Source organism: Lepus europaeus, chromosome 7 (genome assembly GCF_033115175.1).
Source record: "Lepus europaeus isolate LE1 chromosome 7, mLepTim1.pri, whole genome shotgun sequence".
Lineage (NCBI taxonomy): Eukaryota > Metazoa > Chordata > Mammalia > Lagomorpha > Leporidae > Lepus > Lepus europaeus.
In genome coordinates, this window is record NC_084833.1 from 47,734,866 (window position 1) to 47,761,979 (window position 27,114).

At 57.0% G+C, this 27,114-nt stretch overlaps 2 protein-coding genes across 2 annotated transcripts in view; one reads left to right on the forward strand and one right to left on the reverse strand.

The window, feature by feature from the left end:
• Positions 1–1,245, reverse strand: part of OTOG (otogelin) — a 92,020-nt gene extending 90,775 nt beyond the window's left edge. Inside the window, exons 1-3 of the mRNA XM_062197498.1 lie at positions 1,146–1,245; positions 721–775; positions 502–565 (exon numbers count right to left, since the gene is read on the reverse strand). Of these exons, the coding sequence (XP_062053482.1) occupies positions 502–565; positions 721–775; positions 1,146–1,245 (219 nt within the window). The remainder of the gene's footprint in view (positions 1–501; positions 566–720; positions 776–1,145) is intronic.
• A 2,840-nt stretch (positions 1,246–4,085) lies between these two features.
• USH1C (USH1 protein network component harmonin) overlaps positions 4,086–27,114 on the forward strand; it is a 57,541-nt gene continuing 34,512 nt past the window's right edge. The window contains exons 1-14 of the mRNA XM_062197500.1: positions 4,086–4,121; positions 14,352–14,419; positions 16,670–16,813; positions 16,949–17,087; positions 21,355–21,463; positions 21,590–21,614; positions 21,819–21,876; positions 22,124–22,218; positions 23,372–23,456; positions 24,348–24,407; positions 24,526–24,582; positions 24,810–24,952; positions 25,724–25,789; positions 26,117–26,241. Coding sequence (XP_062053484.1) covers positions 4,086–4,121; positions 14,352–14,419; positions 16,670–16,813; positions 16,949–17,087; positions 21,355–21,463; positions 21,590–21,614; positions 21,819–21,876; positions 22,124–22,218; positions 23,372–23,456; positions 24,348–24,407; positions 24,526–24,582; positions 24,810–24,952; positions 25,724–25,789; positions 26,117–26,241 — 1,210 coding nt within the window. The remainder of the gene's footprint in view (positions 4,122–14,351; positions 14,420–16,669; positions 16,814–16,948; positions 17,088–21,354; positions 21,464–21,589; positions 21,615–21,818; positions 21,877–22,123; positions 22,219–23,371; positions 23,457–24,347; positions 24,408–24,525; positions 24,583–24,809; positions 24,953–25,723; positions 25,790–26,116; positions 26,242–27,114) is intronic.

Here is a 27,114-nt window from a genome sequence, read left to right on the forward strand (position 1 = left end):
CCTGAGTCAGAGATCAATGGAGTTTGGCAAAGGGAGAGAACAAAACTGCCAGACCTCTCCCCAGGGCACAGGAGCCTTGGTGAGCGGGCTACAGGAAGGCAGCACAGGGCTCTGCAGGTGGCCCAGTTTCAGCCTGGCCTCCCAGAGCAGCACTGTTGGTGTGCCACTTAGCGAGTGGTGAGGGGCCTACACCAGAGTGGTAGGCTTTGGGAAGGAGAAGGCCACGGTCTAAACCCTTACCTTCCTTCTTGCACCTGGGGAGATTAGCCATCTTAAAAAAAAAAAAAAGTTGGCTGTAGGGCCCCACAAAGTTAGGCAAGTGGAAATAGAAGTGTTTGGGGAATGTGCACACTTCAGACACACCGGTCCCTATTTCAGTTACACCCTGGACTTCCTCCCCGCGGAAGCTCCCCAGCTTCCGGAGTTCTTTGCCGGCCTTAGTCCTAGAGGGAAACAAGCCCCCTGCCCAGCGAAGCCCGCCTTTCCTAGGCAGCCCCTTACCTGGTTTCCCATGACTGCTGCTGTGGCGACCCCTAGGGAGACGGCCCCCTCCTGGTGGCTGCCACTAGAAGAGAAACAAGCCTGGCTTGGGTGGAGAGCCAGAAAGGCACTGTGTAACCCCCACCCCACACCCTAGACCCCTGGGCTCCCCCATGCCGGTGCCCGGAATAAAGCTGGGCGCCGCTGGGGGCAGGGCAGTCACAGCAGGCGCCGACTCACCTGGGCTCCCCGGCTGACTCTGGCTGCAGCTCTGCGGGGGCCTGCGGCATGGCGGCTGTGGCAGGGAAGATGGGGTACAACTTACTCAAGCTGTGGCCCCGTTCTGTGGGTCCCTTCTGTGCGGTCCCGCCTGAGGCCAGCCCTGCCCCCACCTCTCTAATTCTCTGCGGCTTCGAAGGCTTTCTTACCTCCCTACTCTGACAAGGTTTCTGACAAGGTTTCCCTCCTGCCTCCCCTCCTTGGGTTCCAGACCTCTCTGGTTCCCCACCTTGCGACAGCCACCGCGCCTAGCTTGGGACGCTCTCCACTCCCAGTCCCAGGCCCGCCACTCCTGCCTTCCGCCTCCCCTTTCCCAGGCTTTCTTTCCTCCCGTTCTTCACCCTATCCAGCCCCACTCCCCCGGTCTCCGTCCCGCCCCCTCTCACCAAGTAGCTGCACCTGCAGGGACTCCGCCGCGGCCTCTGTCCCTGGCAGCCAGACGCACGTGAGTAGCAAGCAGCAGAGCGTGGGCACCGGGGTTCCCATCGAGGCTTGTGGGCCGGCACAGGGGGGACGGGCGGGAGTGTAGGGTCCGGCACCCGAGGTGCCTCTCCCGGAACAGGTTGAGTCACACCTCCACTTGGCGGCTGCCGGACCCTCGGGTTCTCATGGCCCAGCGCTCCCTTGGCCCCTCCTCCCAGGCGCTTGGCTCCTCCCCGAGCTAGAGCCACAGGACTGCCCAGCTCATTACCATAAGTTTGGCCTTGGCCCGGGATTTGCCCTCCTTGGGTTCACAACACTCAGCCCTAAATCCCCTGGGAGGGCAAAAAAGATTACCTGTGCAGCCTGCAGCTCCCCTGAGCTGGGTCCTGGGAGCCCCTGACAGCAGACACCTGAGACCCAGCTGTGAGTGTGGGGCTGCCCTCTCCCTCTGCTGAGGCTGGGACGCACCACCCGTGGTCAGTGGGCAGTAGCACAGCCAAGGCTCAGGCCTGCAGGGTTTCAGCCTTGTGCTTCCGCCACTCCCCCACTACAGCTGCCGCCTGGGTCCCCCAGTTCTGAGCACCTCTTGGGAGTGACTCATGCCTCAGTCCTCTGAATGCCGGCACTAGCACAGAAACTGCTAACTCAGTGTCGGAAGCACCTCATACCCCCATATTACTGCTCCCAGCAAGGCCACTCTTGGACAAAAACAACTTGACCCTTGCGAATGGTGGGACTTGCAAATGGTGTCAAAGCGGGCCAAGGGGCCAGCGCCATGGCTCACTTGGTTCATCCTCCACCTGCGGTGCCGGCATCCCATATGGGCACCGGTTCTAGTTCCGGTTGCTCCTCTTCCAGTCCAGCTCTCTGCTGTGGCCCGGGAGGGCAGTGGAGGATGGCCCAAGTGCTTGGGCCCCTGCACGTGCATGGGAGACCAGGAAGAAGCACCTGGCTCCTAGCTTCGGATCGGCGTAGTGAACCAATGGAAAGAAGACCGTTCTCTCTGTCACTCTCTCTCACTATCTATCTGTCGGGGTGGGGGTGGGGGGAGCAGGCCTGAGAATCTTGAGAACCTTTCGCTTGTCCAGTACTCAGGGATGGCCAACTAGATGTGAGGCCTTGCAGATAATTATGGAGATGATGGCAGAGAGAAGGAGGAGGAGAGTGGCCCAACAGATCCCTAGGCAGGGGTATGGATTTGGGGTGCATTCATTCATTCATTCAGCCACTCAACAAATTTGCTGAGCATCTATTTTGTGCTATACACTGTTCTAGGCCCAGAGTGGTAAAAGAAACACACATAGCTATCCTTACTCAGGGTACAGACGGGAAGAGGAGAGAGCCAAGGATGGTGCCTTAAAGATGACACTGGTTAATGGGGCAGGTATTGTGGCGTGGGGGTAAAGCTGCCGGTGATGCTGGCATCCCTTATGGACACTGGTTCGTGTCCTGGCTGCGCCACTTCCAGTCCAGCCCCCTGCTGCAGTAATGATGCCACCCATGCGGGAAACCAGGATGAAGATGGTGGCTCCTGGATTCAGCCTGGCTGAGTTCTGACATCTGGGGAGTGAACCGGCAGGTGGAAGATCTCTCTCTGTGTCTCTGTAACTGTGACTTCGAAATAAATAAATAAAGCCTTAAAACACACACTGATTTAAGAAATAAGCAAAGGCGGTTGTCTCCAAGAGCAGCCCTGGGAAAGGACTCCAAGCGCTCTCAGGGCCGGGAAGGGAGCTTCGGCCATACACACGGATGGGGGTAGCAATCCTGCCTTCCTCACTCTGCAGGTGTCCACTTGCCACTCTGCTGGACTCTAACTATGGAATAAGCAGCCTTATGAAATGCAGAGAATCACAGAAGTGTGTTGGAGGGGAGTATGTTTTATGTGATCTTCCCTGGACCCTTGAAAATTCCACTCATCTGTCTCCCAATAACTTAGCCCAGATGAAAACAATCTACTTGCACATCAGCGATTGGGGTGGGACACAGGGGCCCCCTGAAGTTGGGCCGCTGTGGACCGCGCTGTCCCCGCCCCCTGCCGTGGGAGAGGATCACTCTGGGTCAAGTTCAGGCACAAACTACATAGCTGAACCAAGCCCCTCTGCATTCACTCACTTGGCTCATCTATCCCCAGTCTCCCTTTCCTCTCAGGCACCGGGGCCTGGGTCAGCCTGGTCTCTGCACCCAACAGCACACCCAGGAGTGTGAATTGACTCAAAGGAGCCAGAGGGTCTGGGCCCTGGGCAAAGGTCAACCATCATTAACCAGATGTCCCTGCCAGGCCCCTGCAGCTCAGAGGCTGTGTCTGTGCCTAGTGCCTTTCCGTTTTTGTCTGGGGAGGGGCACTAGTTCAGGCCCTGCTAGCCACAGTAAGACCACCTGGCTTTCAAGGAACTCACAGATCAGACAGATTTCTTCCCCAGCGCCTGGCAACAGCCACAGGTGGGCTGAAGGTGAGGGGTGCGCCTGAGTGACAGTCACAGGAGGGCGTGTGGAGCTCGTGTATCCAGGGGCAACCGACAAGCTAACCCTCCCCCCACCGATGGGAAGAGACTCCCACAAGGAAGTCTCCAAATCTCCCAGCCCCGCGTCTTCACGAGCTCCTCCTCCCTCAACCACCCCTGTTGGAGACCCCTCCCAAGAGAAAGGCCAGCACCAATCAGCCCCGCTTCCACCCCCAAGCAGGAGCCCTTCTGCTCCCTGGGCCTCGGGGGAGGGACGAGGAGCAGGTGTCCCCCGCCTCCCGGAGGCCCCGCCCCCGCCCCGCCCCCCCTGCCTGGGCCCCTCCCCTCGTGCCGAGGGTGGCTCCGCGGGTCACTGTCGCTGCTCAGGCCAGCTCCTGGCTGCCAGGCCCCCGCGGGAGTGCGGCGGCGTGCAGCTACGCGGCTCGATCCGACCCAGCCATGGACCGCAAAGTGGCACGGGAGTTCCGGCACAAGGTGAGAGCTGCGTGGGGGCCCCTGGACTCCCAAGTCCCCAGCTGGAGAGGGAGGGGAGGGACACCCCCTCTGGGGCTTTTCTAGCCTGGCCTCAGGTCTGCCATCAGACACCCAGTGAGATGGATGTGAGGACCCCTTGGGTGATCTCCTGGGAATGTTCTTTCTCCTCCTGCTATCTGGGGACTGGAAACTCCCTGGCCTTGGGATTCCTTCCAGACTTGGCCTGAGACACTCCTGAGGTCCCCCTCCCATGGGCAAATCTGCATCCCCCCCCAGCACCCCAGCTCAGGACTGGGGAGCCTGCGGGGAAAGCCAGGAGATTGTGTCTCTGCTCTTTGAGCTCCAAACACGAGATGGGAGCTTTCCCAGCCCTTGTCCCCTGCCTACTGGCATTTCTTAGGGTCTGAGAAAAGGCATGGACTGGTGCTGGCCAGGCTGCAGGGGAGGAAGGTGGGGCACTGAGATGTGAGAGCCAGATCTGGCCAGCCACTTCCTCCAGGCTGTGTCCCAAAGAGGGGCTGCATTGTGGCCCTGGGTCCCCACAGACCTGCCTGGAAGTGCCTGGATTCCACCCAGGGTGTTTCCAGAACTGTGTAGGGTCTGCTGAGGCCCTGAGGCCAGAGAGAGCTCTGGAAAGAGACCCAGAGACCCAGCCCCCAGCCTTTAGGATGCCTCAGAGTCTGGGGTGAAGCCACCATGTCTGGAGCTCCCCTATGTGGGGGCAGGTCCTCCCAGAGGGACGGTGTCTTAAGACCAAGCCTTCCAAGGTCCGAGAGACAGAGCCCAGGCTGGCAAGGCCAGGGATATGCCCCTGGGGGAGCCCAGGGAGCCAGCCAGTGAGGGCTGAGATCACCCAGTCCGCACCCACAGACCTCACGCTAGTAACTTCCCTGGGCGGGGAACCGATGAGGGGACCAGGGCTTGGACCCCCTGAGGGGAAGCTCAGCCTGGCAGAAATCACCCCAATGGAGGCCTTGGGCATCCGGGACCCTGTGCCCCCAGGTGGTAGATAGCTAGGAGCTCAACAGCGCCTGGGGGGGCCAGCGGGTGTCCAGGGGAGCACGGGCTGGGTGAGATTTCGGCCGCGGAGGCCCCCGGGCAGGTGTAGGTTTCGGGCAACCCACTGGGCAGGAGCTCAGTCTCCCGCTCCCGTGGCTGAGACTCCGGCTTGAATTTCTGTCCCCTGCCTTTGCAAGGAAAGCCGGGTTCTCTTGTGCCTTCCACCTTCTGCTGCTTTGGAGAAAGTCGACCCCCGGCCCCGCCCTGCTCTTCTGCATGGCAGGAGTCACCACCTGCCCAGGCTCTGCTGCGTGCAGGCACGGCCTGGCCTGGACTTTGTGCCCTGCTGCCTCCCACACTGCAGCAGCCAGCAGCCTTCCCCTCCCAGCTTGGGGATCACCAGGAAGTGGGGAAGGAGAGTGACGTGACCGAGAGAGATGGGCACGCGCAGCCCTGTTGGAGGAAACTTACAGCTTGCATCTGTCTCTAGGTGGCCTTCTAGATGTCCCTTCCTTCCCTCAAGGGAGTGAATTTACCCCGGGGCTTGGTCTGTAACCTGAGTAGCACTCTGTTTAAGGTAGTGTGTTACAATGGAAAGTGCCTTGACCTTGACCATGAGCCCATTACTTAACCTGTCTGTGCCTCCTTGAAATGAGGATGATGATACTTGGCCAATAAGGTGAGCACGTGTGCTGAGTAACATCCGCATGTGTGTCAGGAGCTTCAGTAGTCCTTGGCACTCGGGGAGTCCTCAGCCAGTGCCCGCCATTGTCGCCGGCAGAAGCAGGGTTAACTCTCACAACCAGCGAGGCCTCGGGCTTTGGCCAAGCCGTGAGGTGGGAAGACAGCAAGGAGTAAGCCAGGATGCAGGTGCTGGCTGCTCTGTGTCCTGCGACCACACGGCTCCCCACCTGTGCCTGCTGTGTTAGCCAGTGGGCGGAAGGTGCCTGCTCCTCTTCTCTGGTGCAGGCTCCCCAAGGCCTGCCCAGCTACAGGGAGCAGCCTAGGGCCACAAGGAGGCGACTTGATCAGAGACTAAGGTTTTCTCACCCGGAGAACCAGCGTTGCAGAAGATGCCCCCTCCTGCTCTCGGCACCTGCGTGTGCCAGGAACTTGGTTACTTATTGGCTCAAAAAGTATTTCTTGTGTGTTCAGCAATCATGCATTTACGAGCGTCTCTGGTGTACTCTGCCCGAGGCCGGGCATCTGAGGGTGGGGTAGAATGCGTGAGAACATCAGACAGAGCCCCTGCCTTCTGGGGGTTGCCGGTTAGCCATTCATTCACGCGTGCCATAAATATCAAGGGAGCATGTGCCAAGCATTGAAGAACAAAACAAAGCCCCTGGGTGAACGAGTGTCATGCCAAATAGTGATACATGCTGTGCACAAAACCATCAGGGATGACTGGTAGTAAGGGTGGTCAGGAGGGCTCTCTGAAGAGGTGAGATCTGAGCTGAGACTTGGCAGAAGTGAGGGGAAGAGCCGTGGGGTTAGCTGTGGGAGAGCACTCCAAGGTGCGAGAGCAGCAAGCGCAAAGGCCCTGGGGCAAGCATAGGCTTGGCCTGTTGAGGGCCGGCAGACAGGACAGCGAGTCGGAGAGATTACAGAGTGGGGAGAAATGGAGGTAGGGGCCTGGCAAGCCATAGCCGGGACTTGGGGTTTTATTCCAGCAGGGAGTGGCCAATTTATATTTTAAAGAGATTGCCCTGGCTGTTCTGTAGAGAACAGACTGACAGGATCAAACGTGGCAGGGGGACTCTAGCAGGAGGCTCCTGAGTAGTCCAGGCCTCGGGCCCAGATGAGAATGGAATGGGGCAGGAGACACATTAGAGGTGGGTTGGCTGTGCAGAGAGAGGTGTTGAGGCTGGGTCCTTGCATTGGGAAGAGGAGCAGGTTGGTGGGGGTGGAGTGAGAGAGCACCATTTCGAACATCTGAGGTTTGAGATGTCCTTTAGGTCTAGGAGCAGGGAGTGGCTGGGAGGGCTGGTTGCTGTGGGAGACTGGGGAGCAGGGCGGAGGTAGGGGCTGCAGGTGCACATCAGCAAGTCCCCAGGGTATAAATGATATGTGAGTCCCTGCAACTGAGGAGATCACGTGGAGAGACTGTGCAGAGGGCGAGACGAGCCTGCACAGGGCCCTGGGCACCCCTGCTGTTGGAGGAGAGGCAGTGGGGAAGGGGCAGCAAGGGAGGTGGGGGAACCAGGAGAAGAAGGGCATGCTCACGGGGCCAGGCTGGCTCCAGTGCTACAATCCATAGGCAAGACAAGAGCGTGTGGAGAAGATGCGTGCTGTGTCCATGGCCTTGGTGATGGTGATGGTTTCAAAAGCATCATTTACCCCCAAACACATTGGGTTGTATATATTTAGTATGTGCCCTGTTTACATGTCAACCATACTTCAATGAAGCGGCGTTTAAAAAAAAAAGCAAGAAAGGTGGAGGGTAATAAAACAAGAGTCCTTTCAGCCCAGCGCTGTCTGGGGATGCACGAGGCAAAGGCTTGTGATGAAGTGTGGCTGAATCTATTCATCCCACCAGCTTTTATGTTGGGCTGCTCATGGCCAGCTGCTGGGGGTATAAGATTCCTATTCATTTATTCCCACTTCGTTTTATCCTGAGAACACTTAGAGGGAAGGCATTTGATGAAGCAGTTAAGCACTGCTTGGGAAGCCTACATTCCAATGTGTCACAACGCTCCACCCACTGCTAATCCTGGGAGGCAGCAGGTGATGGCTCAAGTAGTTGGGTCTCTGGCACCCCCATGGGAGACCTGGACAGAGTCCTGGGATCCTGGCTTCAGTCTGGTCCAGACCGAGCTGTTGTGAACATTTAGGGAGAAAAATGGCAGATGGGAGATCTTTTCCATTCTGTCAGTCTGTCTCTCTGTCTCTCTAACCTTTCAAATAATAAATAAAAATTGCAGTTTTTGAACTCCATTAGGACACCTGCCAGGCATTCCTCATAATTGTTAGTGCATTGAATTAATAATAAAAACAATTATTAGTTTCCCATAGAGGAATTCGATCCTGTCAAACAGGCTTTTGTCTTCATTTTACAAATGGGCAAACTGAGATGCACACTTACGCTTCAGGCCTGAATTTGGGTCATGCACAGGTTCATGGGGAGACAGGGTGGTAAAGAGAGAAAGCCCAGCCCACCTTGTTGGGTGCCATGGCAGGGGTGGGGGCAGCTTGAAGCTGTGTGCCCAGAGAATCTTATGACAGACTTTGTGGGAGCTCAAGGAACGGCTCCACCAGGAGGAGGTGACCTTTGGGGTGAATCTCAAAGGGAGAGTCCAGGAAAGAAGCTAGTCAGGTGCCACCATGACCGATGGCCAGTATTCCCTGCCGGCAGGTGCACAGCAGGCTCATGCAGAGGGGGTACCCCAGAGAGCTTTGCAAAGGGACTGAACTGAGAAGGGGTCAGGCACATGAACCCACAGGAATGGAAACATACCTTGGGCCAGCACAGGAAGCCAGCACCCTGCCAGACCAGGCAAGGACCAGGCCTGTGGGGAGAGTGCAGCCGGGGGCCGCAGCCCCTGGTGGAGGGACCAGCCTACTGTCCACAGCACTGCTGGGACTGAGACCCCGACTTCCTTTCTCCTCACCCTGACTCAGCTACTTGCCTGCACCTGCCCCTGGCTGCGCCAGCGTCCCTGGAGGCCAAACCAAGCCTCTCAGAACAGAGTCCTGGGCCAAGAAAGCTGGAGCTACAGAAGGAAAAGACCCAGCACATGTCCTGGAATCCTTAAAATGTCCTGGGCACTGTCCTGAAGGTTTTGCACACATCACTCATTTAATCTCCCCAGCAACCCCAGGAGGGCTGGTGCAGTGGAACAACATGCATTATTGAATGTGCGCTTGCTCTCTTTCTCCCTCTTGGGCTGGGTGCACACGTGGAGTTGTACTTGCCATGTGTTGAATGTGTGGTTCCCCAGTGTGGCTGTCTGGAAGGACTGGTTCCTATCGGGGAATATCGGGATGGGCGACAAATGTCCCAAAACCAATTCCAGATTTTGTTTCCAATGGCCCTGGGCTTGAACGTGGTGACAGTGGATGTGTTCCCTCTCCACCCACACAGGTGGACAGCACAGTACCTGTTGAACAACATCCAGAGACCTCTAACACTGGCCAGGGAAGGGGGGGCATGTGTGATAAAGAGAGCCCCCCCCAACAGTTACTTATAAGAGATGGAGGCTTCCCCTGGGGTTTCTGGGCCCTACATCAAGAGGGATCCAAGAAAAGGAAAAGCTTTCTAAATGTAGCTGGAGAAGCAAGACTGGTGTCTTGCACACAGTAGGTAATTGATAAATGTATATCATACAAGTGCATGCAAAAAAGTTATGTACAATAAGTAAATACAATATGGTAATTCGGGAAAAAGCATAGCTCTTGGAACCAGCAGGCAGACTGGGTCTTAGCTCTGCCGCTTCTTAGGGGGGTCTCTGTTTCCTTGTCTGTGGAGTGGAGCTAATGATACCGGTCTCAAGGGTTGTTAGGATATTAACGAGAACACGTGTGGAGCTGCTTAGACAGGGAGCACAGTCAGTGAGCAGACTCTGGCCCAGATCTGAGTGCAGGGGAGTGACACCTGCTGAGGAGTGACAAGAAGATGGCGGCAAAGAAGGTTCTAAAACAGAGAAAGTGAGTTCATTGGCCATTCAGTAGACACACTGGTCACAGTACACCTGTGTGTGCAGCAAGGTGCTGGCTACTGCAGGGAAACCAAGATCATGGAGGTGGGGGGGAACGGGTGGTGATGCCCTACTGTGTGCCGGGTGTTGTCTCTGTGCCTGAGCTCAAGGTACTGGGAGAGTGGTACAAAGCCCTCTCCAAACAGGGGCTTCTCAGGGCCTGCATTGTGCGACAGTAAGTAAAGCCATATGATGCTGGCATCCCATATGTACACTTCTTCATGTCCTGGCTGCTCCACTTCCGGTCCAGCTTCCTGCTCATGGATTAGGAAAAGCAGGGGAGAATGGCTCAAATGGGAGGGAGACCCAGAAGAAGCTCCTGGCTCCTGGCTCCTGGCTCCTGGCTCCTGGCTCCTGGCTCCTGGCTCCTGGCTCCTGGCTTTGGCCTGGCCAGCCCTGGCCTTTGCAGCCTTCTGGGGTGTGAACCAGCACATGGACGATTTCTCTGTAGCTCTGATTTTGAAAAGAAAGAAGTAAATCTTAAGAAAACAAATAAAAATCAGCCAGAGTCTCCCTGAAGCTGATCCCTGGACTGTTACGAGACTAAAGTCCAGGAGGAGAGGATACAGCACACCTTTAAAAGAATGTTTAGGAAGCACAATTCAGGAGGCCATGGGATTGTCACTGCACATTCAGGTTTCCCGAGAAGTTTCCTTCCTTCTCCGTTTTCTTGCTGGGAGCCTGCGGAGTGAGGCGTGAGCGTGCTTTCCCTTGGGTGTGGTCAGAGTCCAGAGCGGTGCTATAATCCCGAGTCTCTGTAGAGACCTTTCTGCATGTGGAAAGACCCCTCCACGTTCAGGATCTCCCGTGTAAAAAACACGTGCCCAGTTTTGTTTATTTATCATTTAGATTCACATTGAAAGAGCATTCCATCTAAACCAAGACTGTTTTCCAAGATGTTGTGGCATATAAAGACTATTATAATTCTTATTTGAGAGAGAGAGAGAGAGAGAGAGTCTTGCATCTATGGTTCGTTTCCCAAATGCCCACAGCAGCTGGGGCTGGTTCAGTCTGAAGCCAGGCACCCAGAATTCAGTCTGGGTCTGCCATGTGGGTGGCAGGGATCCAACTACTGGAGCCATCACCTGCTGCCCCCCAGGATGTGTGTTAGCAAGAAGCTGGAACTGGGAGTGGAGGTGGAACTCAAACCCAGACACTCTGATATGGGATGTGGGGTTCCCCCCGCCCCCAGGCAGCATCCTAACCCCTTGGCCAAGTGCCTTCCCCTAGGGCATGTTTTAAGTAGACAAGTAGGATATGGAGCTAGCGGGGACGTTCTGAGCAAGCACGGGAAAGTTCCAGAGTGTGGGAGAGCTGGGCGTGCTCACCTGCAGCCCGAGGCCCACCTGAGACATCATGGGGTGGACCCTGGAGAAGTGGGTAACCGGCGTTTGATTGAACTCACTGGTGACAGGAGAGGCACATGGGACTGAAGGGCTACGCCCACAGTTGCCTTGGGAGGATGTGGCTTCTGGGTGGGGCCTTGGAGGCAGAGGTCAGTGTTAGAGGGCTGTCCACAAGACCCAGCAGCCTGGCACTTCCGGGAACAGAAAAACACAAAGGCCGTCTCCAGGTGACCGGTGCTTAGCCTGGAGGAGGCAGAAGGGCAGAATCCTCCACCCGAACGTTGCACCTGCCCTGTCTCCCACCGCAGTGCTCCGCCTCGGGCACAATAAATGCCGTCCCCCAAGGACAGCCCCTGTCGGCTGAGCGATGGCGCTCGGTGCGTTTTTGAGGGGACTTCAGGCCACTGTCCCAGCCGTGGCCTCTCTGCCTCTCAAATAGATACATAAATAAATAAGTAAATAAAAAAGATAGGCGTTCTGTTTTCTTGCTCATTATGAACCAAACTAAAAAGGTTTTCTTAAAAGTACAGAGGAAAGAGACGGGGATCAGAGGTAAGGAAAAATTTGAAAGCACAGAGTTTGAAATTTTGGTGTACCAGCGCCTTGGGAGTGATTTTCTCCTAGGCCTGGATGGACCTCATGCAGTAAACAAGGCATCCCTGGGTTCAAAGCTTAGCCCTGCTTTTAGCTGTGGGTTCTTGGTTGAGCTGACTTAACCTCTCTGATCCTCAGTCTTCTCATTTGCAAAATGGTGAGAGGGTCCCAGTCTCACAGGGCGAGGGTGATAAACCAACAGAATAAACCATGAGCACCTCCTGGGGCCACCGTCAGGAGACAGATGCGTGCGAGGCTTCCTTCTCCTGGGTCCCCACAGTTCTTTCCCTCCCCCTGGAGCCGTGTGGGCAGCAGGAGGCTGCAGGGGGCACATTCATTCGATAGTTATTGACTGACTGCTTACTATGTGTTAGGCATAAGTAATTTAAAAACAGGGGGCCAGCACTGTGGCATAGCAGGTAAGCCACCGCCCTCAGTGCCAGCATCCCTTATGGTCACCGGTTCAAGTACTGGCTGTTCCACTTCCGATCCAGCTCTCTGCTCATGGCTTCAGAAAGTAGTAGAAGATGGCCCAAGTCCTTGGGCCCCTGCACCCATGTGGGAGACCCAGAGCAAGTTCCTGGCTCCTGGCTTCAGATTGGCCCAGCTCCAGCTATTGTGGCCATTTGGGGAGTGAACCAGTGGATGGAAGACCCCTCTCTCTCTCTCTCTCTCTCTGCCTCTTTCTCTCTCTCTGTAACTCTGCCTTTCAAATGAGTAAATAAATCGTAGGGAAAAAATGAGAGGAATTTAGAACGAAATAGACCTCATCCTTCTCTTCCTAGATTTTTCCATCTGGTGGTGGAGACAGATAAAGCAATTCACAAAGAAAGCAAACTTTAAACTACAAAAATGTACTTGATGGAATGACAGAAGGGAAAAGTTGATGTGGGGGGCTGGGGGGCTCTGTTGAGGTCGAGGGCAGGGAAGGACTCTCTGGGAAGGGGCTCAGCCAGGCAGGGAAAGGGGAGGTACTCCAGGCAGAGGGAACAGTGTATGCCAAGGCCCTGAGGTGGGAAAGAGTTTTGCCAATGGGAGGAAATTGAAGGAGGTCCCTGTAGCCGGGAGGAGCCATGGAGAGGCTGGGTAAGGAGGCAAGGATGTGGGAATTGGGCTTTAAGTGCGATCTAAAACTGCTAAGCAAGCAAGTGACCCGATCTAATGTATACAACCCTCCTGGCCACTGGTCCTAGGGGGAGTTAGCATTTTTCTCTGCTCAGCCTCCTCCATCACAGCCCAGCTCAGGCCTGCCTGCAGGAGGGGCCCCTAGGCTGGGCACAGTGTGTAGAGCGAGGCCGGGCTGTGTCTGTACAGAGCCTGGCTCTGTGTGGTGTGTGCAGGAGCCTGTCTACCATCCACTCAAGCAGGTGCTTGCCCGCCCCACCTTCCCAGCTGGCTGGGAGGGAGGGAGGGAGAAGGCAGGGGCGCCCCTCCAAGAGCAGGTGGGTGGAACTCGGTGGCAGCTGAACCCCATTGTGAGTCGGGCACCCCGATTCTCATCTTCACTGAGATCCCCAGCCTGGTTTTCAGGGAAGGGGAGATGGCCTGATCAGGACCAAAATCTGCATCCGGTACCCCCTTGTTCAGGCCAGAAATCCCACGGGCAGGGCCCAGCAGGACCTCTCTGTGTTGGGGCAGGCAGACTATTGCAAGCCTTCCAGAAACCCTTGAGATACCCACAGGAAAAGGCAAAGCTGCTCTGGCCCCATGCTGAATACCAACCCCAAGGGGGCCTGCAGCCTCTCTCTGGGGAGGGCTCAGATCCTGCCCTGCTGTCAGTCAGAGGCTGCACGGCCCCTCCAGCCTCCACCTTGCCCTGTTACTCAGACTGGAGAGCTGTGGCCACAGAACACAGAGATTCACACTGAGCTGTCCCAGGCAGTGGAGTGCAGGGCGCCGGGCTCAGCAGCTCCCCTGGGACTGAGGTACTAATGAAACAGTGCCTGAACCTGACCTTGGGGTGATAGCCATTGACGTCAGCCAAGTTGAAATGATGTAACCTGAGTCTCCCCCTGAGGTAGATGTGCAGGGCCCTGAGGTTAGGGGAGGGAGTGGCCGGGAGGCTGACTGGTGGATAGAACTCAGGGCCGACCCAGCCTGGGCCAGGCCAGGCCAGGCCAGGGCGGAATCCCCGGGCACTGCTGTCACAGGGGAATCTGGTGGCCGAGTGCTTCTGGCAGGTAGGATGTGCTACCTGAGCGAGTGGCCCAAGTCCTTTCTGAAGGCATTTATCCGACATTACAGCCACCATCAGGTAAGACAGTGGGCTTCTTCCAGGCACAGGTGACAGAGCCATGGGGGGGGGGGGCGGTGACAGGAGCAGCAGCACTACCTCGGATGTGCTGCAGTTATGTGGGGCTTCACAGGTATGCATGTGTGCGCATGCACAAGTCACCTCACGTGGGGGCAAGGCTCTACCTGGCCACACCTGGAGGTGATGCGGTGCTCCGGGCAGGTCCGATGTTTTGAGGTCAGAGCGGTAGCCTGGCCTCCGTTTCCCTCCTTTGCTCATGACCTCAGCCCTGAGATGCCGGGGAGGTCCCCAGGGCCTGCAAGTTCTGGGCCTGGCGCTCTGAGTTTGCCCTTGGATTTTCCAGGTGGATTTTCTGATTGAAAATGACGCAGAGAAGGACTACCTCTACGACGTGCTGCGCATGTACCACCAGTAAGTGTGCTGGCTCCGGCTGCCCAGGCCACTGTGGCTCCTCTGTCTCCAGGAGCCCTGGGACGAGCTGTGCTGAGACAGAAGCTCAGGGAAGCAGACGCTCAGTGTCACTGGGACTCAGACGGACATGGCCGTCACCGTCTTCAGCCACTATTACACAGGTCCTCAGTGCCTGGCTCTGTGCTATGGGCTGGGGGTACGTGCAGATGCAAGACAGACCAGTCCCTGCCCTCCGAGTGCTGTCAAGTAGCCAGATAGATTGGATAGGGCGTGATTGTTGGGACAAGGACAGGAAGTGCCAGCTAGCCCCAGACTCTGATCACGCACTTGCTAGTTAATTTACCCAGCATACATTTATAAGCTCCCGCCACTTGCTGGGCACCAGGCAGAGGTTGGAAACAAATATGATCCATGTTTTCTCCTTGAGGAGCTGGTGCAGTGGAGGGAGGTAGACAAACACAAGGAACCCTACTGTGAGTTACAATGAAAATCATAAACTGTTGAGTTATTATGAAAATCATAAAAACAGGAGGGTGAAGAAAGACGTTTTCACATCTTTTAAAATAATTCTTTATGGAGGCTGGCGCTGTGTGGTGTAGCAGGTAAAGTTGCTGCCTGCAATGTTGGCATCCCATATGGATGCCAGTTCAAGTCACGGCTGCTCCACTTCCAATCCAGCTCTCTGTTATGGCCTGGGAGGGCAGTAGAGGATGGCCCGGTTTCTTGGGCCCCTGCACCTATGTGGGAGACCTGGAGGAAGTTCTTGGCTCCTGGCTTCAGATCGGCTCAGCTCCGGCCGTTGAGGCCATCTGGGGGAGTGAACCAGTGGATGGAAGGCCTCTCTCTCTTTCTCTCTCTCTTTGCCTCTCTGTAACTCTGACTTTCAAATAAATAAATAAATCTTTAAAAAAAAAAAAAAAGGTGTGGAGACAGAGAGGGAGAGACACAGAGAGACAGATTGTCCAGGTGCTGGTTCATTCCCCAACCCTGGGGACTCCATGTAGGTCTCCCACATGGGTAGCAGGGCCCGAGTACTAGGCCATCATCTGCTGCTTTCCCCAGGACATTAACTGGGAGCTGGAGCGAAGCAGAGCAGCCAGTCCTCAAGCCAGCGCTCTGATATGGGACGCGGGCGTTACAAGTAGCAGCTTGGCCCACAACGCCCAACAACTGCAGGCAGAAGAAACAGGAAGGCTCGAGCGAGACTTTGTAGGATATTTTACTTTTTAAAAGATTTTATTTATTTATTTATTTATTTGAGAGGAAGAGTTACAGACGGAAGGAGAGAGAAAGAGAAATCTTCTATCCACTGGTTCACTCCCCAAATGGCTGCAATGGCTGGAGGTGGGCTGATCTGAAGCCAGGAGCCAGGAGCTTCTTCTGGGTCTCCCACGTGGGTGCAGGGGCCCAAGCCCATGGGCCATCCTCTACAGCTTTCCCAGACCTTAAGCAGGGAGCTGGATTGGAAGAGGAGCATCCAGTTCTAGAACCGGCACCCATATGGGATGCTGGCACCACAAGTGGCAGTATAGCCTACCACGCCACAGCACCGACCCGGATAAGGCAGCTTTTGACAGGTGGAATTTCAGGGAAGGGCTTTGCAGTTCAGCTCAGCAAAGGCCCAGTGTTGTGGAAGTGCAGGGTGAATGGGGTGTAAGTGATCTAGGAGGATGGGGCTTGGAGCACACAGAAAGCATAGATATTTCATGGAGACAAGACATAGAGGAGCCTGCCAAGGAGGGTGGCTTTTGTCCTCTGGGCAGTGGAGAGCCAGGGAAGGGCTTTGAGAAGGGGAGTGACTTACACTTGGGAAAGATTAGGTGAGAGTGAGCATGTCAGTAGGTGGCTGGAGACATGGGGGGGGGGGGCCTGGGGCAAGGGGCGTGGAGGAGGAGGTGGGTGAGAGGCGTTGTCAGGACAGAGCACAAGTGAGGGACAGAGCTGTGAGCGAGGTCCTCTACGTCCACATAGATGTCCCCTGGCTGGAAAGATCCTGAACTCGAGAACTTGGCAGAGCTGAAAGTGAAATCCTGGCCCCATTGCATCTGCAAAATGGGTTCACAATCCCTAGCTCGCTGGTTTCCTTGTGTTGTTTATATGAGAGAACAAAGCTCTTCTAAAGTTCCTGGCCCTAGGATTTTCAGGAGAGTCCTCCTCCACTCCAGGCCAAGCCCGCCTCCTCCGGGAATCCCTGGTCCCCAGAGGTCATGGCAGGAGCCAGGCTGCAGGCATCGCCGTGTCTGTCCGCAGGGCGATGGATGTGGCCGTGTTGGTGGGAGACCTGAAGCTGGTCATCAACGAGCCCAGCCGCCTGCCACTCTTTGATGCCATCCGGCCCCTGATCCCGCTGAAGCACCAAGTGGAGTATGATCAGCTGACCCCCCGGCGCTCCAGGTGCTCAGGGTGCCGCCGGGCGCGAGGTGGGGGTGGGGGTGGGGTGGGAGGAGAGGCCACTTTGGAAGGACAGAGGCTCTCACGGGTGGGCAGTGGGGGCTGGGCTGTGCCATCACCGGCCTCTCTGCCATGCAGGAAGCTGAAGGAGGTGCGTCTGGACCGTCTGCACCCCGAAGGCCTCGGCCTCAGCGTGCGCGGTGGCCTTGAGTTTGGCTGTGGGCTCTTCATCTCCCACCTCATCAAAGGCGGCCAGGCGGACAGCGTCGGGCTCCAGGTGAGCGAGCAGAGCCCGGAGGTGGGGCACTCAGACTTCCTGTCTCCCCTGCACTCATCTGCTAGGCTGTGGCACTCCGTGCCCACCCGTTTTTCTGAGCCTTTGGGAGAGGAGGACGCCCCCTGCTGGCGTTCGCAGGCCCGTAGAGATGAGGGAGCAGGCAGGTGCCTGTTTTCTTGTCAGGCTGGGAACTGCTGCTGTTGTTGGGCTTCCTCTACCTCCCCGACTTCCAGAAGGGAGCATGGTTAAGCCCCAGCACCCGAAGCTTTGGACTTGTTGTCTTGTACAAGCAGGGAAAAAGAAATCAGTAGGGTGCTTAAGAGCCTAGACTCCAGCTGGACCCCCCAGCTTCAAACCGTTGTCTTGCTAATTCCTTCAGCCATGTGACTTTGGCGACATGACTCAACCCTGTGCCTCAGTTTCTGCATCTGTAAAATGGGGCGATGATAATACATGTCCTAGCTAGTGGCTCCTTAGGTTGTATGAAGAATAAATCAGTGTTAGAGAGTGCTTCTAACAGTAGCTGCCACAAAAGTGCTGTGTGCTTGGTAAGTAGGCAGGCAGAGGGAGATTTATCAATGCAATGATTGTGTTTGCTAAATACCTTTATAATTATCGCAAGTATATGTGCTGTGTGAAACACCCCTGTTCTCACCATATGCACTGGATGGTCTGTGCCCATCCTACAGAGCTAATGCAGGCTGGGAGGCCCATAGGGGGCACAGCCAGCATTAGAACCTGGCTCTCCTGACGCCAAGTCCAAGGATGTCCCTTGGGCACCAGAAGTGCTTCCCCCCGGGCTCCGCAGAGCTCTGGGCAGACATGGGCAGGCCTCCCGGTCTCTCTCCTGCCATAGCCCAGAGCTGTGCTTTTGTCCGTCCAGAGAAAGGAGGCCCCCCCGGCACCTCCCGAAGCTTCCAGCGTGTTTGTTATCCACAACCCGGTCCGGGCTGCCAAGCCAGGGGCTTCAGGGGCCGCGCGCTAATGGCGCAAGGCACTGTGGAGTGGGGGGCGGGAGCAGGGAGCTGACAGGCCTGGCTTTGTTCTGAGTCCCTGTCTCACGGCTCTCGCCGCGGGCGTCTGAAATTTCAGACCCTTCATTATTCCTCTCCTCTGCGGCGCATTTTCCAGCCCAGAAAGCCGGCCGGAGGAAAAACATAATGAGCTCCTCTCTTGGCGTCAGCCGAGGGCCTCTTTTTTTCTGGGGCAAGCTCTCTTCCTAGGACAAGCACTGCCCCGCAGTGCCCCGGTGATGGGGGCATGGCAATGAAACCAAGTCTGCTGGCCGGCCGGGCTGTTTCTCAGGCTTGTGGACCATCTGCCCTGCCGGGGCTCCTCGCGCCTTTGTGCCGCTGGCCCTCGGAGGCTCGGATCATCGTATTCCTGCACAAAGGGCCTTTTGCAGGGCCGCACACAAGAGGCAAGCTGATCTTGCAACCTGAGCTGGGCGCTGCGTGGGAATTCTGCCGGCCTGGGGGTCCTGGGCAGACTCCCGAGGGGAACAAGATAGCGAGCTTTGCTCAGGGGAGCTTGGGGGGAAAACATCTTACATCCGTTGACCTGTCGGGGTCCTGGGGAGAGCTCATGCCTGCAGGCAGCTGGGAGAAGATTCTGGAAGGCAGGAGAGGGGGCAGCCTGGGCCGATGATCCTGTGCAGATGGAAACTGTGAGCTGGGTGCCTAGTAGGGGGTTGCACCCTCCTGCGGGCCCTTGTCGTGGGCCCTATCCCTCTGCTCCTGTCCCCCTACTGGGGAGAATTCAGATTTTTTAAAAAATTTTTTTAATTTTTTTATTTTTGACAGGCAGAGTGGACAGTGAGAGAGAGAGAGACAGAGCGAAAGGTCTTCCTTTGCTGTTGGTTCACCCTCCAATGTTCCGCCGCGGCTGGCGTGCTGTGGTCGGCGCACCAAACTGATCCGAAGGCAGGAGCCAGGTGCTTCTCCTGGTCTCCCATGGGGTGCAGGGCCCAAGCACTTGGGCCATCCTCCACTGCACTCCTGGGCCACAGCAGAGAGCTGGTCTGGAAGAGGGGCAACCAGGACAGAATCCGGCGCCCTGACCAGGACTAGAACCCGGTGTGCCAGCGCCGCAAGGCGGAGGATTAGCCTGTTGAGCCATGGCGCCGGCCGATAATTCAGATTTTTAAGAGTACCCTGTCTTCACCTGCATCGCCAGCCCTGCACAGGGCAGCCTGTGCTCCCCAGCGTGCTGCATAGCCTGTGGCTGGAAGAAGATTCCCTGTGCCTTGGTTGTCCCAGCTGTAAAGGGACAGAGCAGTCCCTGCCTTCTCCTGAGCCCCGGCGACGCTGACAGGTGGCAGGGATCAGGGAGGGCAGGAGGCAGAGGCCAGGCACCCGAGATCCGTCGCCTATTGGAATCCCCACTGCGCCATCTCCTAGCTGGGTGACCTCCAGCAGCTCTGTCTGTCTCTAAGCCTGAGTCTCCTCACCTGACTCACAGAGACACAGCTTGCTGCCTGGCAGGTACGAGGCGCGAAGCCCACTGGTGTTGCAGGTCCTCGGAAACCCAGGGCATCCCCTAGGGAGCCTCTCCCTGTTGTGACCGCCTGAGCCCCTTGCCGCTGCTGTCAGGGTCTGTGTCCCGGCGTGGGAGGGAAGCTTCCCCAGCAGTGGTGAGAAGGTGACCCTGAGGGAGTATTTTAGGGCTGGGAGTTGGCCGAGGGGACCCCTGAGAGGCTGTGTGTCTACCCCACCCCTCCTCATCCAGACCCCACAGAGTCCAGCTTGTGCCCTCCAGGGAGAGTCTCCAGGGAGTCAGCGCGTGTGACTGGAGTTAAGCCTCCAGCTTAGCCTGCATGGGGCACCCAGGGTCCAGTCCCAGTTTTGCAGCTATGGGCTGTGTGACCTTGGACTTAACAGCCCATCCCTGGGCACAGCTGCAGCCCACAGCTGCGTCACCTTCCTCCGCTGAGTGGGGAGTTCGAGGAGTGATCCCCGGAGCCAGCGGGCCTGGAGAAGTAGCAGCAGTGCCCAGCAGGGGGCAATCTCACTGCAGGTCTGGTTCCAGGGCTTGCCCGTGAGTCCCATCTTCCACCTCGTGGCCGCCCTAAGCTCTGAGCAGAGGAATTTGAGCACAGACCTAACTAATGAAAACATTAGCAACCGCTTATTGAGCACTTACTATATGCCAGGCGCTGCTGGGACAAGTTCACGTAATTCTCACAGCAGCCACAGCGCTGCCCACTTTACAGATGAGGGAACCTGAGAAACAGAGAGATCAAGAGACTTGCCCAAGGTCACGGAGCTAATGAGAATAAATGGGAGGATTCGAGCCCAGGACATCAGATGCCAAAGCCCTGAGCTCATTGGCTGCTCTTTGCTTGCTCCCAGAATAGGAGTTCAGAGGTCAGGGCGATGGCAGAAGTAAAGATGCTCATCAAGTTTCCATAGAATGGGAAAAATAGATGGTGTGTGCGCGTGTGCACGTGTGTGTGCGTGCAAGCTTGGGTCAGGAGTCACGAAGTGGGGCGGGTGTTCGGTGCAGTGCTTAACACACTGCTTGGGACACCTGCATCCCATATCCGAGTGCCAGGTTTGAGTCCCAGTTCAGCCCCTGATTCCAGGTTCCTGCTAATGCTTACCCTGGGAGGCAGCAGGTAACGGTCCAAGTGCTTGGGTCTCTGCCACCCACGTAGCATACCTGAATTGAGTCCCCAGTTCCTGACTTCGGCCACTGAGGGCATTTGGGGAGTAAACCAATGGATGGGTGGTCTCTTTCTTTCTCTCTCTCTTTCCTCTCTGCATTTCAAATATATAAAAATAAGTATTTTTTTTTTTATCAAAAAGGAGTCACTGAAGGTCCCACCTGACTTCGTTACAATGTCACAGTGATCGACAGAGAGGGTGGAGCCAGCTCCAGCTTCTCTGGGGCCTGGTAGGGCAAAGGCCAGGCGGAAGCTGCCGGAAGCTGTGAGAAGGGCTGCCCTGTGGCTGACTGCACAACCTGCTGGTCCCCGGTGCAGTGGACAGGGCACAGAGGGAGGGTGCGGTCCTGGGTCCCACTCTTGGCACTGCTATCCCCCCACTGTGCCCCACGCCCCATCGTGGTTCCCCCATTTGTGAAATGGGGCACAGAGCCTGCCTGCCAGTGCCCCCCGCCCTGGGCTTCTCGGGCCCACAGAGGGTGGGTTGGCTGTGACAAGGTCCTGGGCACAGGTCAAGGGTCATTCTGGGCATGGCCCAGCCGTCGTTCCCTGGGTGAGAGAGCAGGCCCTCCACCTGGTGCTTGTCCCTTCTCTGTGGCCAAGGTCGGGGACGAGATCGTCCGGATCAACGGCTACTCCATCTCCTCCTGCACGCACGAGGAGGTCATCAACCTCATCCGGACCAAGAAGACCGTGTCCATCAAAGTGAGGCGTGAGTGAGGCCCGCGGGGCAGGGCTCACTGCTGTGGGCCAGCGTAGGCAGTGGGGGCACGTGGGGAGCCCGGGGAAGGGAGGGAGCATAGGGAAGCTGCCCTAACTCCATGCCTTCCTCCCGCAGACATCGGCCTGATCCCAGTGAAGAGGTGAGCGGGACCCTTCTGCCAGCAGCCTCTTCCCTCTGTGTCAGTGGCCCTGGGGTCAGCCCTGAGCCTGAGCACCCCACCCCCCACCCCGGCCAGGGCTGTTCCAGGGCCAGTGGAGGCTGGGCCTCCAGACATGGCAGCCATGGACGTGGGGCCCTTCAATCATCTCCCCTGACAAACCACTTCTGTTTCCCCTCCCATCAGCTCTCCGGATGAACCCCTCAAATGGCAGTACGTGGACCAGTTTGTGTCGGAATCTGGGGTGAGGGCCAGGACTCCTGTGATGGGGCTTCCAGGGGTGGTGGCCAGTCCTGAAGGGAGGCTGGGCCCTCAAGGGCTTCACACTGGGCCCCAGAATGCCCAGAAGGCCCCTGGTGGGGGGGGACAGTGGGCACTTGGTCAGGTCCAGCTGGCATAGGCACACACCTGGCCAACATAAAGAAGGATCCAGCCTCCGGCCACCTGCAGGCAGTGGACAGCCAGTGACCCTGCTTCTGTGCCTCCTGCAGGGAGGCCGGGGCAGCGTGGGCTCCCTCGGGAGTCGGGAGCAGAAGGAGAAGAAGGTCTTCATCAGCCTGGTGGGCTCCCGGGGCCTCGGCTGCAGGTGGGTGGCAGGCACGCCGCGACCCCAACACCTGTCTCCCTCCTCACCGTGCTTGTCCACTGGGGATGCGGCTTCACCACTGCTGATGATGCTCTTGGTGCCTGATTTCCCTGTAGGGAGGGGCCAGAGGGGTGGCTCCAACTGGGACCACTTTAGAGATGTGGACACCAGGGCCCAGAAGCAGCATCGTGTTCCTTGGGGGGGGCTCTTGAGTGGCTGCAAAAGGAACCTGCGTGACTGGTCACCTCTGTCACCATTCCCTGTCACTGACTACCTTGTGGGCCACCCAAAGAGGCAGCCAGGGGACTGGAAGCATTGGGCCACATGGGCACTCAGATCTCAGTGCTACCCTCCTCTGCCATGTATGAGCCCCAGGGCCTTGGACCAGAACATAAAGTGCTGAGCGTGGAGAAAGCAGGGGCTACCTATGAGCCAGTATGGTGTAAGCTATTATTTTGTCTCAGTCACTTTTTCTTTCAATGCTTTGGTGCTTTTTAAATTTATTTAAAAATAAGGTTTTACCTTTCTAAGAGACAACAGCCAAGTGCAGAAGTCAACCCTATAAATAAATAGGCACAGTATAGGGTGGCAAGGACTCTAAGGGAGCAACCATGGATCAGGGATGCCAGTTAGGTTTCCCATCTATGCCATCTCTAATTAGTTAGTCGTGGCTGCCTGGGGTACTGTTTTGACCAGCATTCTAAGGCTGTATCCGGGCTTGGTGGGAGAGTTCTGTGATAGGTTAGTGATGTCTGCCGTAGGTCTAGGAGGCGAGAACAGTACAAGTGCTGCCGCTCCCTGCCTTGCTGAGAAGGGAGCAACTGGCCGAGCTCAGGTAGAATCAGGGATCTGGTGAAAAGCGTATAGAGGAGACAGCACCTGCGTCTTAAGGAATGCACAGGAAGTGCTACAAACAGAGAAATGGTGTTTTTGGTCCAGGGAGTGAGGGCTTGGGCAGGGGGAGTTCCAGGTGGTTTGCTGTGGCTGTGGAGCAGTGGAAATGAGGCGGGACAGGGAGACAGTGGCTACACAGGGAGACAGTGGAGGGCTCACAGGCGATCCTGAACCCTGGACACGGGGACACAGGCAGGACACTGAGGACAGGCCAGGGCTGTACGAGCAAAGCCGCACCAGCGTTTCCCATCCCCCACAGCATTTCCAGCGGCCCCATCCAGAAACCCGGCATCTTCATCAGCCACGTGAAGCCTGGCTCGCTGTCTGCCGAGGTGGGGCTGGAGGTGAGTGACCCCCTGCCGGCCCCCGTTGGGGTGGATCCCACAGCACTGGAGGCACAGCCCTCTCTCCACAGTCACTGGCTGCAGATTCTTACCCACCCCACAGGGAGGGTGTCACGGGGTGGGGGGTGCGGTGACGTCTGACTTTCCCTACGGTCCAGTTCTGCAAGTTGTTGAAAGCCTGTCAGTGCTGAGCTCAAACTTGGGCCTGTACTGGTAGAACTCAGAGTTGACATGCCCTCCACACTTTACAAGAACTCTCAGGCTTAGAGACTATGACAATCCCCATTTTACAGATGAGGAAACTGAGACCCCGAGGAAGTGGGCTTTTCCCAAGGCCATGTGTCAGGTGTGGCAGAGCTGGGATTCAAAGCTAGGTCGTCTGACACCAGCACTGGAGCTCTTAACCTCTTCTTTTGGACATGCTGCTTCCTGTCTCTGCTTTAGTTGCCTGGCCTGTAAAATGGGGAGAATTGCTGCTTTCTCCCTAGGGTAGTGGTGGGGGTTAAATTCACTTGCTCCTACGCCCGAGCCGTGCCAGGCACGAGAGCAGCGCTCAGTGTCAGCCACTGTGATCATCATTACAATGATGATTCAGCAAAGCCTCTGCCTTAGAAAAGCCCAAAGGCTCCTGTGTCTACAGACGGAGGTTTTGTATTTAAAGCAAGTGTCATCAATTTATCCAAAGAAATGAAGCTCTCATGGTGTAATGTTTGGTAGCTGGTAAGATAATATGAAGTGGAGGGGTGCCAGGGTGAGCTTGGGGCCTTCCCAGGGTCCCATCAGAGCATGGCAACTGTTGTGCTCACCGGGAGGGGTCACTTGGCAGCCCTGGCGCCCTGGGGGAGCTGTCCCACAGGGCAGGGAGCACTAACCCTTCTGTTTCTCCACCAGACTGGAGACCAGATCGTCGAGGTCAATGGCATCGACTTCTCCAACCTGGACCACAAGGAGGTGAGGTGGGGGAACAGGGGAGCTCCCCCTCTTCGTCTGAGCGCCGCGGGCATGGTGTGCACTCTGCCTGGCCTGCTCGGGCTGTCAGGCCTCAGCCGCTGCCCTCCTGTCCCCACAGGCCGTGAACGTGCTGAAGAGCAGCCGCAGCCTGACCCTGTCCGTCGTGGCTGGAGCTGTAAGTCCAACGCCCTGACCTCCAGGCCCAGCCCCTCAGACCCCTGAGTGCTGCCACCCACTGCCAGGAAAGGCCAGGGGGTCTCCTTCCCAACAGAGCGGAGTGAGAGGACTCTGGCCCAGGCAGGAGAAGCCTGGGTGACCCCCACAGTACCCGCGCCTGGGAAGACACCCGCAGGCTGGCCCCCAGACAGGGGGCCTGACCAGGGCCTCTGTTCTCCCCTCGAGGGCCGGGAGCTGTTCCTGACGGACCGGGAGCGGCTGGCAGAGGCACGGCAGCGGGAGCTGCAGCGCCAGGAGCTCCTGATGCAGAAGCGGCTGGCCGTGGAGTCCAACAAGATCCTGCAGGAACAGCAGGAGATGGAGCGGCAGTGAGTGGGGCCCCGCCCCCTGCCCTGGAGGCCCCGCCCACCGCAAAGGCCCCACCCACCCTGTGCCCTGGGGTGGGCTTCATCCCCTGGGCGCTGTGTTGGAGTCTTGTTTCCTTTGCTTGATTTAATGCCCACAGTAGCCCTGGGACAGAGGTGGTGTTGACCCCATTCTGGAGGTGACGAGGCTGAGATCCAGAGAGGGACAGCCCAGATGTCCAGAGTCTCCCATGTCCAAGCTGGGATTCACACCCAGGCAGTCTGGCTGCAGAAGCCCACCCCACCCCCAGGGTGGTTAAATGATGGTCCGGGAGAATTGATGGGGCAAACAATTCATAAATCAAAAAATCCAAATCCAGATGCATTCTAGGCACTTAGCAAGTCTGGGAAAGATCTCCCTGTGTCTCCTATCACGGAGCTAGCCTGTACAGTGACCCCTGCTTGGCAGCTCCTGCTTTGCCCCTGAGGTCTTGGGGCTGAGAGGACCCTCAGTCCACACCCTGCTTCTTGTCAGCCACTTTATCTAAGAGTTTGGAGGTGGAACGTGGCCTCGGGTGCACCTGCCTCCCTCCGCACAGAATCTCTGCTCAGCCATTCTAGACAAAACCACAGAGGAACACAGGGCCCAGACTTTGTTGGGTGGCTTCCCCAGCCCCCGGAAAAAAAAAAAAAAAAAAAAAACATTTAAAAGTTCTCGAATCAGGAGTTCGCCACAAGGAAAAGGTAACTCCTCTTGCATAGACTCAAATAGACCAACCTGCATTTGTGCTTCAGAAGGAGAAAGGAAATTGCCCAGAAGGCAGCCGAGGAGAACGAGCGGTACCGGAAGGAGATGGAACAGTGAGTGGCACGGACCCGCACGGGTGTGTCTGTGTGGACGGGAGCATGCTTGCAGCAGCAGGAGCACAGGAGCCGAGGCCACCTCTAGACCCAGTTTACCTGGGCCTCTGGTCCCCTGGTGGATCTTTCTCGATCTGCAGCTAATGCACAAGCCTGATAAAGCCCATTATTTAGGGCACCCAGAACACGGTCTCGTAAAATTGTAAGTTAAACTCCACAGCTAGAGCCAGGAGGCCTCTCCCAGGCTGGCTGGGTGCCCTGGTGGGCAGGAGGTGGGCTTGAGGTTGTCCTGACTCCAACCATAGGCGTGGGGGGGTCTCATTTCAGGATCGTGGAGGAGGAAGAGAAGTTTAAGAAGCAGTGGGAGGAAGACTGGGGCTCAAAGGAGCAGCTGCTCCTGCCCAAGACCATCACCACCGAGGCGCACCCAGTGTCCCTTCGCAAGCCCAAGTGTACGTATTGTGCATGGGGGAGGGGCTAGACGGCAACGTGGCTGGGGTTTCGCTTCCCCCTCCTTCCCAAATGACTAGCCCATGGCTCTCTGAGCTTCATTTCCGCCATGGAGGGCCAGCGACGTGTCTGGGGCCATCTGTGGGGACATCGGGGTGGGAGGAAGCTGGCGGCTCCCGGACGTTCCCCGTAATGCACACTCAGGCAGACTGTGAGGCTGCTGAGGAGGGCGGAGAGCTGTGGCCAAGGCAGAACCGGCTCATGGAATTGCCATCTTGGTTTGTTGGGTGGAGCGTGCCCTCTTCCCACCCGGTTCTCAGCGGAGGCTGGGATGGAGCCAGCAGCAAGGAAGAGAGGAAGGTGCTTTGGTGGTCCAGCGTTCGTGTGGGGGGAGCTTGCTGCGGCTCCCCATCTCCTGCATCTACGCACGTGGTCTGCTGCCAGACCATGCCAGGGATGGAGGCAGGGAAAGGACGGTGAGACCCAGCTCCTGATGCCCGGAGTGTCTCCGCTTTTCACATGCCCTACGGCTCACCTCCAGTTTTAGGCCAGGCAGCCAACAATGGCTCCTCTCAACCCCACCTTCCCGATGTCTCTCTTCCCAATGTCTCTTCAAGAGACAGCGCACGCTGCCGGGACATACCAGGGTCTCACTGGCAGTGTCTCTTTGGTGGACTGGTGGTAGGAGCAGGGAACAAGGCTGCTTGGGGGCCACAGAGGTCACAAGCAGGGGTGTCCTGGTTGATTCTTTGTGCTGCCTCTATGGTGGCCTTCATTTGTGGCTGCCATGGGCCAGGTCCTCTTTCAGCTACACGCTCTGCTGACCTGAGAGCCTGGCTCAATCTGGACCCAAGGACCATGGGCGCAGGCATTTG